This window comes from Cuculus canorus, chromosome Z (assembly GCF_017976375.1).
Source record: "Cuculus canorus isolate bCucCan1 chromosome Z, bCucCan1.pri, whole genome shotgun sequence".
Taxonomy (NCBI): domain Eukaryota; kingdom Metazoa; phylum Chordata; class Aves; order Cuculiformes; family Cuculidae; genus Cuculus; species Cuculus canorus.
Window position 1 is genome coordinate 22064008 of NC_071441.1, and position 15786 is coordinate 22079793.

A 15786-nucleotide genomic window follows, 5' to 3' on the forward strand; every position below is an offset into this window, starting at 1 on the left:
CCTGGCCTAATATCAATGCATTTATAAGACTTTCACACACATCTGTGGGATTTTTGCTTGACTATAATAAACCCTTGCAAAGTTATCTGATTAAAGATGCTTAGATTTTAAAACACTGATGAAATTATTTCACAGAGAACATCCAAGTTTGCTGTGACAGTATTTTGTTTTCCCAAGCTCACCACACAACTTCTTGTGATTCTAATTGCTATAAAAGACCTGGTACGCCTAACATAGCAGTTGTCCTCACTGTCTCAACACCTCTGACACATGTCAGCTGCAGCTCTATGGATTGGGCAATTCACACCCGAAGCTTCACGTCTAAAAAGTTCTTCAGCACTGTGAAAGGTGTGTGCAGCAAGACATGGGCCCAAGGAGCAACAAGGCACTTCCAGCGCTGCTGTCTGCACGGGCAGCTTGTGCTTTGCTATCAGAGTTTCAGCAACTGGCTCAGATAGAAAACTCCACCTTTTAAAGAGGAGGAAGACGTGATTAAGAATAATAGAATAAGAATAAAGCCTGGAGAAGAGAAGGCTCCAAGGAGACCTTATAGTGACCTTCCAGTACCTGAAGGAGACTACAAGAAAGCTGGGGAGGGAGTTTTTACAAAGGCTTCTGGTGATAGGACGAAGGGCAATAGCTTTAAACTGGAGAGGGGCAGACCTAGACTAGACATAAGGAGGAACTTCTTCACCATGAGGGTGGTGAGGCACCAGCACAGGTTGCTCAGGGAAGCTGTGGCTGCCCCATCCCTGGAGGTGTTCAAGGCCAGGTTGGATGGGGCATTGAGCAGCCTGATCCAGTGGGATGTGTCCCTGCCTATTGCATGGGCGTTGGAATTATATGATCTTTAAGATCCCCTCCAAGCCAAACTATTCTATGATTCTACGATGCCAGGAATATGCTTGCCTGCAATAAAACCCGATTGACAGTGGAAACAACATTCACACCGTACATATGCTCCTGTCCCTGTTAGAATCATAGAATCGTAGAATAGTTTGGGTTGGAAAGGACCGTAAAGATCACCTAGAGTCTATTTTATTCCCTCTCTTCTCCCTTTCCCCCCTCCCTCTCCCCTAACACCTCGGCCCCGCGCCCTGCCCGTGACCTGCCGGAGCGGGACGAGGGTTGCGCACTCCCAGCCGTGCGGGGGCGCCCCGACGCTGAGGTGCGGCTGCGCCTCTTCTCCAGGCACTACGGTAGGAGGGCCGCGCCGCGCGCCTTCCACCTGCCAGCGGGGCTTTAAAGTTGCGGCCGGCCGGGGCGCGCGATGACTCGCCTCCCGGTGCCCGGCGCGGGCGGCGGGGCGCTTAGCTGAGGGGAAGCTTTGCTTTTCTCTGTCCACCCCAGTGGCAAAGGGCAGCGGGGTGGGGGTGCGTGTTCGCCCGGGACACCCCCATGCCCGCCGCGGGTCTCCCGCGCGGCGCGGCCGCCGGCCCCGCTGCTGCCGCGGGTCCCCGGCAGTGCCCGGGCGGCCGCGGGTAGAGCCGTGCCGGTGGGTCCTCGAGGAGCCATGGAGCCCGCTGCCCCGCCGGATCTCCGCGACGTCGAGCAAAAACTGGGTCGCAAAGTGCCCGAGAGCCTGGCGCGGCCGCTGCGCGGGGAGGAGCCGCCCGCACGCCCCGCAGCGCCCCGGCGCCGCCGCCCCGCGCCCGCGCGGCTGGAGGCCAAGCTGCACCTCCTGCGGCAGGAGATGGTGAGTGGCCGCCCCGCGGGGTCGCGCGGGGACACGCGGGGTCGGGGCTGCGGTTGGCTTCGGCCCCTCCGTCAGCGCGGTAACGCTGCGTCCGTAAGGAAAACAGCGCGCTGGGCTCGCTCTGTTGTAACTTCGTTTCCTGCGTCGCACCTGTTTTCCTAAAACGTAGGGACGCTGGGTGTTTTGGAGCTGAAAATTTGACGTGGTATTCAGTGTTTTTAGAGACTTATTGAGTTCCAGACAAACTGTGCAGAAGCCGGCCAGAATTTTTGAACAAACAAGTGTTTATAACTTGGCTGAGAGAGTTTTTTGGTCAATTTTCTGTTGCGGGACTGTGACATCTTTAGCTCAAACTTAGAACCATAGAATCATAGAACAGTTTGAGTTGGAAGGGACCTCAAAGGTCGTGTAATTCCATTCCCCCCCCCCGCCACGGGCAGGGATGTCCCACTAAATCAGGCTGTCCAAGGCCCCATCCAGCCTGGCCTTGAACACCTCCAGGGATGGAGCAGCCACAACTTCCCTGGGCAACCTGTGCCAGTGCCTCATCGCTCTCATGGTGAAGAATTTTTTCCATGTCTAGTCTAGATCTGCCCCTCTCCAGTTTATAGCCATTGCCCTTAGTCCTAGCACTACAAGTTTTTGTAAACAGTCCCTCCCCTGCTGTCCTGTTTTTCTTACATGTTTTCTGTCACAGGGCAAGTGCTCGTCCTACTTTTTATGTCGCCATCTCAATTAATTTATTTTCTGATGATGCCATAAAACTGGCTTCATTTTGTTTTAAGGCAAGTGGAAAAAACGCTCTTTGTAAGCAAGCGAGCAAGCAGCAAGTGAATATTCAGCAGATCTGATTCTGACATTGCAGAGTACTTCAGATGCGGAAGCATAGTTGGCTTCCATTTTTGTTAGAGTATAATTGTTAGGTGAGGTCCCAAAGGGCTCTTTTATGTTGCAGTTCTTTCAGACTGATAGAATGACCTGCAGGTAGCCTATAATGTAAAACTGTTATGGATGACGGACTGTAAAGGAAACAAATAGGGTATCTGGAGTTCTTGGCATGACTGTCTAGACGTGTCATGACAATTTGGCCTGTTAAGGTGCAGGGGGAAACAAGTGACTTGCCCTTATAACCTTTTACTTTTGATTTGGTCTATTCACCTACTTGACACTTGTAAGTTTTGTGTCACAATCTTCAATTTGCCTCTTCCTCCTGGCACCCGGTTTTCTTTCTTTTGCCTCCTCATCTTCAGCATGAAAATGTTTTGGTTTCAACATCCTTGACCTCTCCTTCTCTGTGTCATCTAAAATGACTGACTTTCACATCTGAACCAGTTGTTCATGCTAAGTAAGGGGAACTCTGTTACACACCTCTTCCCGTTAAACCACCTAATGCCCATTAAACCACCTAATTAAGGTATTTATAAATGATGAGTTATTGCTACTCTGTCTATGTCTTTCATGTTCTTGGATGTCTTTTGTAATCCAGACCATGAAAGTGAACTATCTTCCTAGGGTTTTCCTCTATCCTTAAGGTTTATTCAGATTCTTAATTTGTCATTTTCCTCTCTGCGCTTTTATTTATGACATTGTACAGATATGGTCAACTTAAGAACAGTATCAGTTAAAAATCACGGCTTCTTTCTGTGTTTCTGTCTTTTTGGGGTTTTTTTTTGCACATTGTTCCAAAAACAAAGCCAAAACTGCTATCTGGCTTCTTATCTCACACTTTGTAGCACATTAGTCGTTGGCTTCACTGCAAGGTCTAAGAGGTCTTGAACATGTAGAAAAGTATTTTATAGCTGCTGCAGTGGTAAACATGCAAAAATTGGAAAATACTAGAAGTTTAGAAAAACAAGTGTCATCCATCACACTATCTCTTTCAAGTTGCAGTATGGTAGCAGCTTCTGCTATAGGAGCCCTCTCATTGAACTTTGGATAGGCACAACTATGCTTTTTTGTGCTTGCTTGCTTCAGGCTTGAGACAAACTTTTTGTAAGCATTTACAAAACAGGGTTATTCAGGCTCTTCTGGTCACATGTAGTAAAACTTGAAACTGGTCACTGTCTGACACCTTGATCTTTGATGCTGACCTGTAGTGTCTCATTATCAACTTGTATTCTTGTTTTTATTAATAAAGATATTTTGGACAGATGTGGCGGTTTGTGGTTTGTTTGTTTGTTTGTTTTTTAGCTTGGCTTTATACAAGTTGTGCAATTTGGTCATCACAAAGCTCTTGACTGTGGTAAGGATATATTTTACTGTTAACTACATTTTCTTGTCACTTGCCAACTTGTAGCTACTATAAAATACTTCTGTGTTTCCCTGACATCCTATTGCTTGACCCTTGGCAGTAAAGAACAAGGATAGCATACTTGAACCTGTTTATAATGTTTGGGAGTAGACACCAAGCCTTAACTTAGGCAGTATATATTTCTTCCAGTGACCAGAAAGAATTCAAATAAACAGGACTGGAAGTAGATGGAAGTTTTTATTCGTTACAACTAGAGGGCCTTTACTTTTATGTCAGTGTATACTTTGTCATTCTAAAGAAACTGAACTTCTGTTCTTCTGTCCGTCTTGCCTTTAAGAAAACAGTACTTATCTTTCTTCAGAATAAAGTAGCAATATCTATGGGACTGGAGACTACTGAGGAAGAGATTTATGGTGGAAGCTGTGAGGACTCTTTCATAGAGTTGCCACATCTTTGCACTGGAAAAGCATAAATAAAGTCATGGAAGTGATTACCTCTCCTATATCATCTGCTGCAGGGGAATGGTAAGAGATAAGCATATTATCGTGTTTTGACTGTGAGTTAAAGCACCTGACAGATTAGTGATGTGTGTGGCAACTAAACATATGCTGGCTAAAGTCCTCAAGGCTTGTATCTCGGTTCCTCAGATGCTTTTACTGTTTCCAGTGTACAGTACTTCTCCCCTCAAGCCTAGTTTTGTTAGTAATTCCAGTCACTGGAATTGCATATGGAGCACCACAGAGTATTTTTTCCTGAAATGTGGACCTGCTAGGCCAGGCCTCCTTCACCTTCTGTACCTTCAGTTTTCCCCATCAAGGCCGTGATGGAGACTGTATTGGATTCTTTGAGGCCTATGGCCATCGAGGAACAGTAGAAGCGAGATGTGATTGCCAGTATGGGTCAAAATGCTGTCCTCTGGTCAGCCTAGGGTGTGATGAGTCCCTTCTACCTGTTGCTGTGTTCTTGATTCAGTATATCACAGTGCTAATGTTAAACTCTTTCCTCCTGTGAAATTTTTAGGTGGAATCTTCCATTGAAGATTAATAATAAGCCTTTATAGCTGCAGCCCTGTAATATGCTCCTGAGGTCACCGTTCAATACATATGACTTCAACAGCTACACACTGCAGTAAATAATCAATGAGCTTCATTATGAAGCCTGGCTGGTTCAAAAGCTTCATATCTCCTTCACAGGTTCTGGGGTTACTCAAAGGGAGCTTTTCCTTAACACATGAACAAAGAAAGTGGAGAAAGTGGAGGGGCTTTTTTTTTTTTTTTTTTCATTCAGGAGTTTCCTAAATAAGCTTTTTATTGCATCTTTGAAAGCTAAAAAAGTTAAGTGGAGTATAGTCTGCATTGCATGCAATAAAAAAAATAGCATGCTTTATAAAAAATAGAAAAGGTAACGTGTGTCTATGAAGTGAGGGGTAAATGGCAGTGCTTGGACTTTTAGATGAGATTCCTTCCAGCGAACGCTGTTGAGGATCAAACACTGTTAGTGAGTTTGAAGGCCGAAATGAGTATTCTGATTCCAGCAGTTTTTAGTGTGGAAAGGTGGAGCAATGGAAACAACCCTCTTGCCAGGAAGCTGAGTGTGTCAGATTTAGGCTAATGCTATTTGAGATAGAGGCATGTTCCTATGATCTCTCATTAGTTGAATTTCCTCTTCCTTTGCTCTCCTAGTTCCATTTTCCTATAAGTATTTCTAAAAGACTAATTAACATGGAGCCCTGACAAAATTAAATGGAGCTAAAAGTACTTGTTACCATTTGGAATTAAGGCAAATATGACTACTGCAATACAATCTTTCTCTTATTCTTTTCTTTCTTTCTTTTTTTCTTTTTTTAACATGTCCCTAGCATGTAGATGAAGGTGCAGGTCGGAGGGCAGAGATGCTGTATCTCTATTCTACAAGCTCTTAAGATTTTAAACAAGTTCAGATTTGCTTAGATTTATTAGAGCCACAGTTGTTAGGGGACTGTCTTTATCACTTTCTTTAAAGGACCATTTAAAAACATCAACTACTGCGACTTGAAATATTATTTTAAGGCGTACTGTAGGTACAGCCTTCCATGCTCACTGTTTTGTATGATGACATCAACTGATTTAATTGAAGCCCAGATTTGTTTCACTGTATCTAGTCAGCAGTACAAAGCTGTGTATCAGGTGCTGGTTTTCTATTAGATTAATTGATTTTTTTGCTGAAAAACTCGATTGAAGATAAAATCTTAAATTAAAGAAATCGCTTGTGGCTAAGCCTCAAGCCTGTGTAGGAGGGTTTGATTAACCTTGGTTTCTTAGTGAGCAGTTATTCAGTGAATCTCTAAGGTGAGGCTTTTCCTAGAAGTAAAAGTAAGGCATGCAGAAATATATATGAATTTACTTCCCCAGGTCCTCCTGAAGTTCACTGAAAAATCTGGTAATCTTGGTTCTAGCTAATGAGTTCTGTCCTTCATGCCTTCCTATTTGCATGATGTGGTAGAGGAGTTTTTGTAATTTTCATATGTAATGCAGATTGGGCAGTGACATCAGGATACTTGGGTTAAAAGGGATTTTTTTAGTTTGGGAAAATCTGGAGAAAGGAAGACTGTCCCTTGGTTGTTGAAGGATTCAAGTCCGCAGAAGGTACAGGCAAATGTATGCTTGCATCATTGGCTACTGCTTGACCAAGAGTCTATGAAAAATTGCTCATACCTTACTTAGCAGTGTCAGTGTGAAATGTCTTAGTAGAAGTGTTGTCTCATGCACTGATCATGACAACGATGTTTGGGATATTCACTCAAGACTTCCAGCTAGACTGCTTGTGTACACATACGACTTTTGCCAGGCTTTACTTCAGACAATATATATTATCATTTTATAATGTTTGCTTCCTGATTAGTTTGTTTCAAGGGTAGAAGCAGCATTTCAGCTTTGAAGTTGCTTTTTAAATACCGATTGCTGATAATTTGTAGTGGAAAAAAATGTAGACTAAACCCTTTCTGCACAGAGCTCTGTAGTTTAAGTGGCTTACAAAAGTTTTTAGCAATCAGACTACAAACTTTCTCATTAAAAATGCAGAATACCATGAGTTTCATATAATGTGCTGAGTTAGAAGGGTCCTCAGTAGATAATCTGATCCAGCCATTCATGTGAAAGGAAGCCTGGATGAGATTATCGAAAACTCTGTCCAGTCACGTCCTGAAAACCTCTGGCAACGAGGACTCCACCACATCACTGGGGAAGCTATTGTAGAGATGATTGTCATCACTCTAAAAAAATTATTTATTATATCAGTATGGAACCTTTCCTGGTGCAACTTATACTGGTTGCCTCTTATCTTCTCCATGTGGCTCTGAACAGAAAATTTTGGTCAATCTCAGAATAAAAGCGGGAATGTTCTGTTACAAAGGCAGACTTATAGCCTTTGTTTTCCAGCTCTCACTCCCCTAGGTGGGGCTGCTAATTATGACTCTACTCGTGGTGGACTACTTTTTTGCTTTTATGTCAGTTTTTCCCAGTGCTGCATTTTGGCTTCAGCCACCCATTTATCCTTGTAGGTGTGGAATGGCAGCTGGTATCTAGTAAGGCAACTGGAAGCTGAGATGGCATCAGTTTGTTTTAGTTGCTTAATTTGAGAAGTCTTTAACTAATTGGATAGCAATGCTCAGGCCACCTCAGATCAGAGGACTGTTCCCCACACAGTCAGTAACTTTCTGTATAGATTTTTTTTTAAATTCTTACTGAAGCACAGGTAACAGGCAGTGCTTGAAACTTCAGCATGGTTTTTGTGAACGCAAAACTTCTGGACTGAAGATATATGGGAAAGTAATGAGTTTGTAAGCTGTGGTGACTCAGAAATACCTTCACCAAATATTTCTCTAAAATAAGTGCAAAAAAAAAAAAAAGCCTTTTTGTGGGCTAGGCAGAAAGCTATTACAGGACAATGGAACAGATCCTCCTAGAAGCTATCCTAAAGCACATGAAGGACAGGGGGGTGATTAGTGGCAGCCAGCATGGGTTCTCCAGTGGCAAGTCCTGTATGACCAATGTAGTGGCTTTCTATGATGGGGTAACCGCAGCACTGGACATGGGAAGACCAATGGATGTGATCTTTCTGGACTACCGTAAAGCCTTTGACACCGTCCCCCACAACATCCTCCTCTCCAAATTGGAGAGGTATGGATTTGATGGGTGAACTGTTCAGTGGACATGAAATTGGATGGATGGTCATATTCAGAGAGTAGTGGTCAATGGCTCGAAGTCCAGATGGAGATCCGTGACAAGTGGTGTCCCTCAGGGGTCCGTACTGGGATCAGTACTGTTTAATATTTTCATCAATGATATAGACAGCGAGATTCAGTGCACCCTCAGCAAGTTTGCAGATGACACCAAGCTGAGTGGTACAGTTGCCACACTGGAAGGATGGAATGTCATCCAGAGAGACCTGGACAAGCTGGAGAAGTGAGGCTGTGTGAAACTCATAAGGTTCAACAAGGCCAAGTACAAGATCCTACACCTGGGTCAGGGCAGTCCACGGTTTCAATACAGGACAGGGGGTGATGTCATTGAGAGCAGCCCTGTGGAGAAGGACTGGGGAGTGCTGATTGATGAGAAGCTTGATATGAGCTGGCAATGTCTGCTCACAGTGCAGAAGGCCAACTGTGTTTTGGCCTGCATCTAGAGAAGTGTGGTCAGCAAGTCAAGCAAGGTGATTCTGCCCCTCTATTCCTCTCTTGTGAGACCTCATCTGGAGCATAGTGTCCAGTTGTGGAATCCTCAACATAAGAAAGATATGGAGCTGTTGGAACAGGTCCAGAAGAGGGCTACAAAGATGATCAGAGGGCTGGAGCGCCTCTGCTATGAGGACAGGCTGAGAGAGTTGGGCTTGTTCAGCCTGGAGAAGTCTCCGAGGAGATCTTATAGCAACCTTCCAGTACCCGAAGGTAGACCTACAAGAAAGCAGGGGCTTGTTTGCAAAGGCTTGTAGTGATAGGACTAGGGGCAATTGGTAAAAACTGGAGGGGCAGATTTAGACTAGACATAAGGAGAAATTTCCTCACCATGAGAGTGGTGAGGCACTGGCACAGGTTGCCCAGGGAAGCTGTGGATGCCCCATCGCTGGAGGTGTTCAAGGCCAGGCTGAGTGGGACCTTGGGCAGCCTGGTCTAGTGGGAAGTGTCCCTACCAATAGCAGGGAGGTTGGAACTGGATGATCTTTAAGGTCTCTTCCAACCCAAACTATTCTATGATTCTGTGATATACAATGCTCAAAAAAATCCAAACCAACCTGTTAATTGCAGCTGTGAAAGCTAACTAAAGAAGGAGGTAGGAGAAACTTGAATTTGGACTGAAGCTGAGGATATCCATCAGCAAGCAGTTCAGGAGACCAAGGTTATGACTTCTGGCCTGTTAGTTTAGTGAATGCTTTGGGGTTGGGCTGAGGGCTGAATGCTTTGGGGGTGGGCTGAGGGGTGAATGCTTTGGGGGCTTGGGGAGGTGTCTGCAAACAAACCAAAATCACAAATTCTGTAAGGCTTTCATATGTTCAGCTGTCTTATTTGGAAAGCCTTGATGTATTTTGGTCACTTAAGAAGTTCTGTCTTGCTGTCCTGTGGCCTTGTATGTACTGTAGTCATTTTCAAACACAGTTTTGAAATGTCATCCTTATTGGCTAACTTCAGTTAATGTCAAAATGGAATTATAGTACTAAGAATTTTAAAGCTGTGAAAGTTGGTCTTTTCAGCCACTTCAGAAAAATATTACATGTTTTTGTGACAAACAGGGTAAGTGATTCAAGGACTGGAGAAGGATTGGAGAGAGAACTGGATAGGAATGACTGTTATAGAGTTTGAGGAAGAGGTTGAAATCTTTGTTCTGAAATGTATGGCTGCAGTAAAAGCCAAGGAGGATATTAATTATTAAAAAAAAATGTTTCTTTAATGTAAAAGATAAAATGTTCTTGCACATCTGTACTTTGCAGTTAAGGATATGACTGTGAGGGGCTATGCCTTTATCATATGAATAGATATAAACCAGATCTAGCTGGGAAATATTCTGTGCCTGCACTCACCATAGTAATGCTGATTATGAACTAGCAAGTTGCTTTCTGAGCTTGAGTTTACTCTCTACCACGATACACCGAGCCATGTGGATATACAAATGACCTTGGTATCTCTAGAGTCAAGTATGCTCTTTTTGTATGCATCCTTTGAAACAGTTGCATTATAAAACAGGTGTAGGAGACAGGAGTCTGACTAGGATAGTTAATTCAGTAGTTGTTGAATTCACAGCTATGTAGTGGCTTCTGTCAAATTAAAACTTTGTAAGGATTGTGTCTGCAACATGTAACCTCTGATTTGTAACCAGTATTGGAGAATGTGGTTTGGGGAGAGATTTTTACTATACTTCTTGAAGTAATCTTCCTTCTTTTTCACAGCTTCTAACACACTTTGTCTTTATCATCAGTCTTTTACAGGTTAGCTGTTAGTGGATGACTTTGTCTCTAGTGAGATCTGTCTTGTGTCTAAAGTGACCAGTGGGCCTGGTAGGTACGTCCTGGGAAATTCTCTTCAATGAGTTCTGAAAAGCTGTTCAGCCATGTCCCTGAGCAGTTTACAAGCTTCAAGAGATGCTTGACTGCATCAGGGAGGTCTTCATAATAACCACCTGAAAGGAACCTTAGCCTGGAGGGTGACCAAAATATATCCTGAGGATCTGTAGGCCACCTTTTATTGCAGCTTTGAAAGGTAGAAACTAGACAGCTCTAGTTTTTTTAAATGTAGACACATATTTGGATGGTCAGTTATTTCAGAAATATCCTGTGCTGCATTCCAGAAGTAAGTCCCTCTAGCTGGCTACCTGTGGATGAGTATGTGAAATAAAATGTGTCTGAGGATTCTGCCCTCAAAGTTGCTCCAAAGGAGGTTTCTCTCCTTGCATAAGAAGACATAAGGAGGAGACATTAGAGAGTATCATGTGTTAAATTTAGCTGCTCTCTTTTGTCAGAACATCCAACATCTCCCCAGGCTTCCATAAACATGGAGAAGAGCAACAGTGGCACAGCTGTGCAACCCTGCTCTCAGCAGTCTAATCCTTCTCCTCTGTCCCCACCAACTTAATACTTATATTTTGTTGAGGGAATGGTATGGCACATTTGTTAATTAACAGGAAACATGAATTAGCTAAAATGCTAGGAGAAGTTACCTGAATCTTTCATTTGCTGTGCTGTAAAATACATTCCACGCACTAGAGTATAGCCCTGTTAGATGCAGTGCAATGTGAAGTACAAGCATTTTGTGCCTGTGAAGCAATACTAAATTGTTATTTAACTACTCTACATTTCAGGATTTTATAAACGCTTTACTGGATTAATTTGTAATTTTGTTCACTCTTGTTACATACCAGCTGCATTCATGACTAAAATGCTTCCAGGAGAGTCATTTTACTGCATTGCTGGTTTGGCCATGAAACCTCCCTCCCTCTAGATACAGCAGGAAGCACACATCGAAGAATTATAATCTAACAAATGTGTGGTCTTCAGCTCCCACATTTCTACCCCAAGGTAGAAAGAAAGGTAGAACAGCTCTGTTGCTTTGTGTATTTCGGTGTTGTTTTTCTATTTCTGTCTTCCTGTGGAATTTCCTGCATTTTAAGCGTATTCTATTTCAAATGGCTGCGGTGCTTTCTTTTAACTCAGATGTGCACTTATGAGACACAGGAAACATTGGACACAACTCGCTTAATACTGTGTGTTTGCTGAAAAGATTTTTTAATTTACAATGCTTCATATTCTAAACTTGACCCTTCCAATAATTATAAATTACTAGGAAAAATAGTCCTGGCGGCAAGGAGGAAACTGTGAAGCATTTTTATGTAAGCTGAAATAAAATCTGCACTGGTTTGCCACCTCTTCAGAAAACTAGTGAAGTGACTATATAGCATCCTTCCTCAGATCAGACCAGCATGTGAGTTTGGAAGGGTGCCTGAAGAAGGCCTGTTCCAGTCCCATCGCAAACCTGAATTTGTTCTCTGAGTTTGGCTGCTAATACAGACCATTTTGGCTGTTGGGTGAAGTCAGATGATGTATGTTTATAACAAAGTACATCATAGAATCACTAGATTGGAAAAGACCTTTGAGATCATCAAGCCCAACCAGACCTGTCCCCAATTAAATCATATCCCTAAGCATTTCATCTACCAGTCTTTTAAATACCTCCAGGGATGGTGACTTGACCACCTCCTTGGGCAGCCTATACCAGTGCCTAATAACCCTTTTGGTGAAGATTTTTTTCCCTAATGTCCAATCTGAACCTGCCTTGGTGCAGCTTGAGGCCATTCCCTCTTGTCCTATCACCCATCACTTGAGCAAAGAGATCAACACCCACCTCTCTACAACCTCCTTTCAGGTAGTTGTAGACAGTGATAAAGTCTCCCTTCAGCCTCCTTTTCTCCAGGCTAAACAACCCCGGTCCCCTCAGCCCATCCTCTTCAGATTTGTTTTCCAGCCCCTTCACCAGCTTCATTGCTCTTCTCTGGACACCCTCCAGCACATCAGTGTCCTTATTGTAATGAGGGGCCCTAAACTGAACACACTGTTCAAGGTGTGGCCTCACCAGGGCTGAGTACAGAGCACAATCACTTCCCTGGTCCTGCTTGCTATACCCTTTTGATACAAGCCAAGATGCCATTGGCATTCTTGGCCACCTTGGCACACTGCTGACTCATATTCAGCAGCCTGTCAACCAACACCCCCACATCCTTCTCTGCCAGGCAGCTTTCTAGCCACTTTTCCCCAAGCCTGTAGCTGTGCACAGGGTTGTTGTGCCCTGAATGCAGGGCTCTACACTTGGCCTTGCTCAACCTCATCCTGTTGGCCTCAGCCCATTGATCCAGCCTGTCCAGATCCCTTTGCAGAGCCTCCCTACCTTTGCACAGATTGACACTTCCTTGCAGCTTAGCGTTATCCACAGACTTAGTAAGGGTACATTAAGTCCCTTCATCCAGATCATTCATAAAGATATTGAACAGGGCTGGACTCAGCACTGAGCCCTGGGGGACACCACTTGTGACCAGCCTCCAGCTGTATTTAACTCTATTTACCACAACTCTATGGGCCTTTCATAAGTCCATGCTGCCTGCGTGTGCTGTGTGATAGCACTCAAGATGACCTGTTTCGTGATCTTCTTCTGAGGCCAGACTGACAGGCCTGTAGTTCCCTGGATCCTCACTGTAGACTTTCTTGTAAATAGATGTAATATCTGCTGTCCTCCAGTCAAGTGGAACTTCCCCAGTGAGCCAGGACTGCTGGTAGGTGATGGGAGTTTGGCAAGCACCTCTGCCAGCTAGCTTAATCCCCTCGAGTGAATCCCGTCCAGCCCCGAAGACTTATGAATGTCTAATTAGCTGAGCAGGTCTCTTAATCATTTCCTCATGGATAATGGGAGCTTTGTTATGGTCTTCTTCCTGGTCTTCTGGCTTGTGAGGCTGAATGCCCAGGGAACATCTTGCCTTACTATTAAAGACTGAGGAAAAGAACATGATGATACAGTGTTCTTAAGCAGTTTGGTACTGAAGAATCCTTTCCATGGGCAGGAAGGTTTTCTGACTAATGTAATGATAGGTCTGTACAAAACCACAATTTTGAGGAGTCATTTGAAGACTCAATGTGAACTCCTACTTTAGACTATTTTTCTAGTCTTCTTGAAATTATATAGTTCAGTGAGGAGGGAAAGTGAAGCCAGAGTAATAACTTTTAGAGGACTTTTCCTCATCTGTGACTACAAGTGCATTTACGGGGCCATTTCAACCACTTTAACCATTAATGGGCTGTGGGGGTTTCCAGAGCAAGCTCAAATATGTTGATGGAGCTACAGCGGCCGTGTTAGAAGGGCACTGTTATGCTTGATGGAACAAAACCATGGCATGAGAAAGCAAGAATTCAGTACACGCAATGAATTGCATAGAGCATTGTGACTTTGTTAAATAAGCGTTTCAAAATATTTTACTGCTGGCTTTTGCCAACAGGTTCCTGTCACAGGTTCCTAGTGCTATAGGTTTGTAGGAGAAAACTCTAACTCCTGCAACAGTAGAGGAGACGGTCTCTTTGCAAGAGAAGAACAATACTGTTAACATGCCAAAGCAGGAGTGATTTTTTCCAACTTCAAATGCCCATGGAATTTTCCTACTCCTTTGTTAGCACCTAGTGCTAGTTGCTGTGACTGGAGTGAGGTAGTGTAAGCAGCATTGTGATTTTCACCATAGGCAGGAGAGGTAGATCACAGTAACCATGCTTTCACCAGTGCAGAGCATCAGTCCTCCTGTTTCAGAGGAAGAAGATATGCGGCACCAACAACAATATGATGTTTAAGGTTCTGTCATTTCACTTTCTGGGTTTTATTGATTTGTACTCTGTTGAAGTTTAATGATAAAATTACTTCAGAAAAGCCTTAATCATCCCTTTTCATACTTCTCCGGTCCAACTCTGTTGTGTCCCAAATTTCCTTGTCTTGTTTTCCCACCTTCCAAGTCACTCTAGATTATTGGCCATATTTGTCATCTGGTAAAAGCCTTGCACCTTATTTCAGCTCCCCAGCTAGCTTAGTAGTTAGTATTTCCTCAGTAGAAGGAGAAATGGGAGATGCAATCAATGGCTTTGATTTCTGCCCTCTCTACTCTTACCTCAAATAACAACATTGATGGTTATGATGAATATTCGTAGCTGAACTAGAATTAAGCCACGGTGCCCAAATCTTTGCTAAGAGCAGGTGTAGGTATTAAAAGAACACTTCGACATGAGCTAGTGCAATGTAGGAGAAGCTGAGATCTGCACCACATGGTGTAGGTGATGGTTATTAGTCAAAGGAGGAATCAAATAATATGGAAAGACTGGTACCTAGAGTGCCTGGTTTTGCCCTGAGGTTTATAGTTCATGACTCATTACTGCTGCTACATTCTCATGAGATGTCTTTGGCTAGAAGTATAGTATTCCTGTTTATTTAATTTTTAATGTATGTATGTGCTGTGTTACATAGATAGTCATGCCTTGTGATCTCCAGAACATATTGCTGCACTGTGTTCCCTAGGAGATAAAAGGGCTTTTGGCTTTTTACACCAAAAGTTGTGTTGGCCAAATTCAGCATTTCAGCTTGCTAAAAATGGTATCAGCCTCTTGTTTGCTTCTAACTTTTTAACCTAGAGATCCTGCTGGATGCTGGTTGGCTGCCAGCTGCCATTAGTTAACTATGTATAAGATATACTGAAGTTTGGAAGTGTATTTTTTTTGGTTGAAAGACTCAAAATAGGAAACTTGGTTTCATTCTGTCTGAAAGATCTCAAATTTGCTAGTACAGTCAGATGGGCGCAAAGCGTATGTATGAACTGTGTTTTATTAGTATGGTGATTACATCAATGAGGTGATTTGGATGAAGTTTTTAATTTAAAGGAAAAAATAAGGCTGAATCTGAAAGACATGTGACCTCAAATAGTGTACACTTTACAGTTAAGGAAAAAAAGCTAAATCTTAACTGATAGATGTTGACTCATTTTCAAACTTATTGAATAAAAATATTTTCCCCTGAATCACAATGTTCATAACTCTTTCATAGGGGAAAAAAAATTAAAAAGCATTTCACTTTCTAGCTTTCTTAGAGCTGTTCTAAGAGGACGTGGTCACTTGTAATTACAAGGCTGTCTTGAAGTTCCTTTTGATTCTTATTTAGGTAAACCTTCAGCAAATAGGATAGGAGGTTGTTGTTTGTAAAGATTTGGTTTTTAGATTAAAAATATGCTTTTAATAGGACCCAGCCTATCTCCAGGGCCACAGAATTATCATAAGTGGGATCCCACTTTGAACTCTGTGG

General features: G+C 43.2%; 1 protein-coding gene across 1 annotated transcript in view; it reads left to right on the forward strand.

The window, feature by feature from the left end:
- The first annotated feature begins 1205 nt into the window (after positions 1 to 1205).
- Positions 1206 to 15786, forward strand: part of LURAP1L (leucine rich adaptor protein 1 like) — a 29562-nt gene continuing 14981 nt past the window's right edge. Inside the window, exon 1 of the mRNA XM_054055425.1 lies at positions 1206 to 1696. Within this exon, the coding sequence (XP_053911400.1) occupies positions 1514 to 1696 (183 nt within the window). The 5' untranslated portion in view covers positions 1206 to 1513. The remainder of the gene's footprint in view (positions 1697 to 15786) is intronic.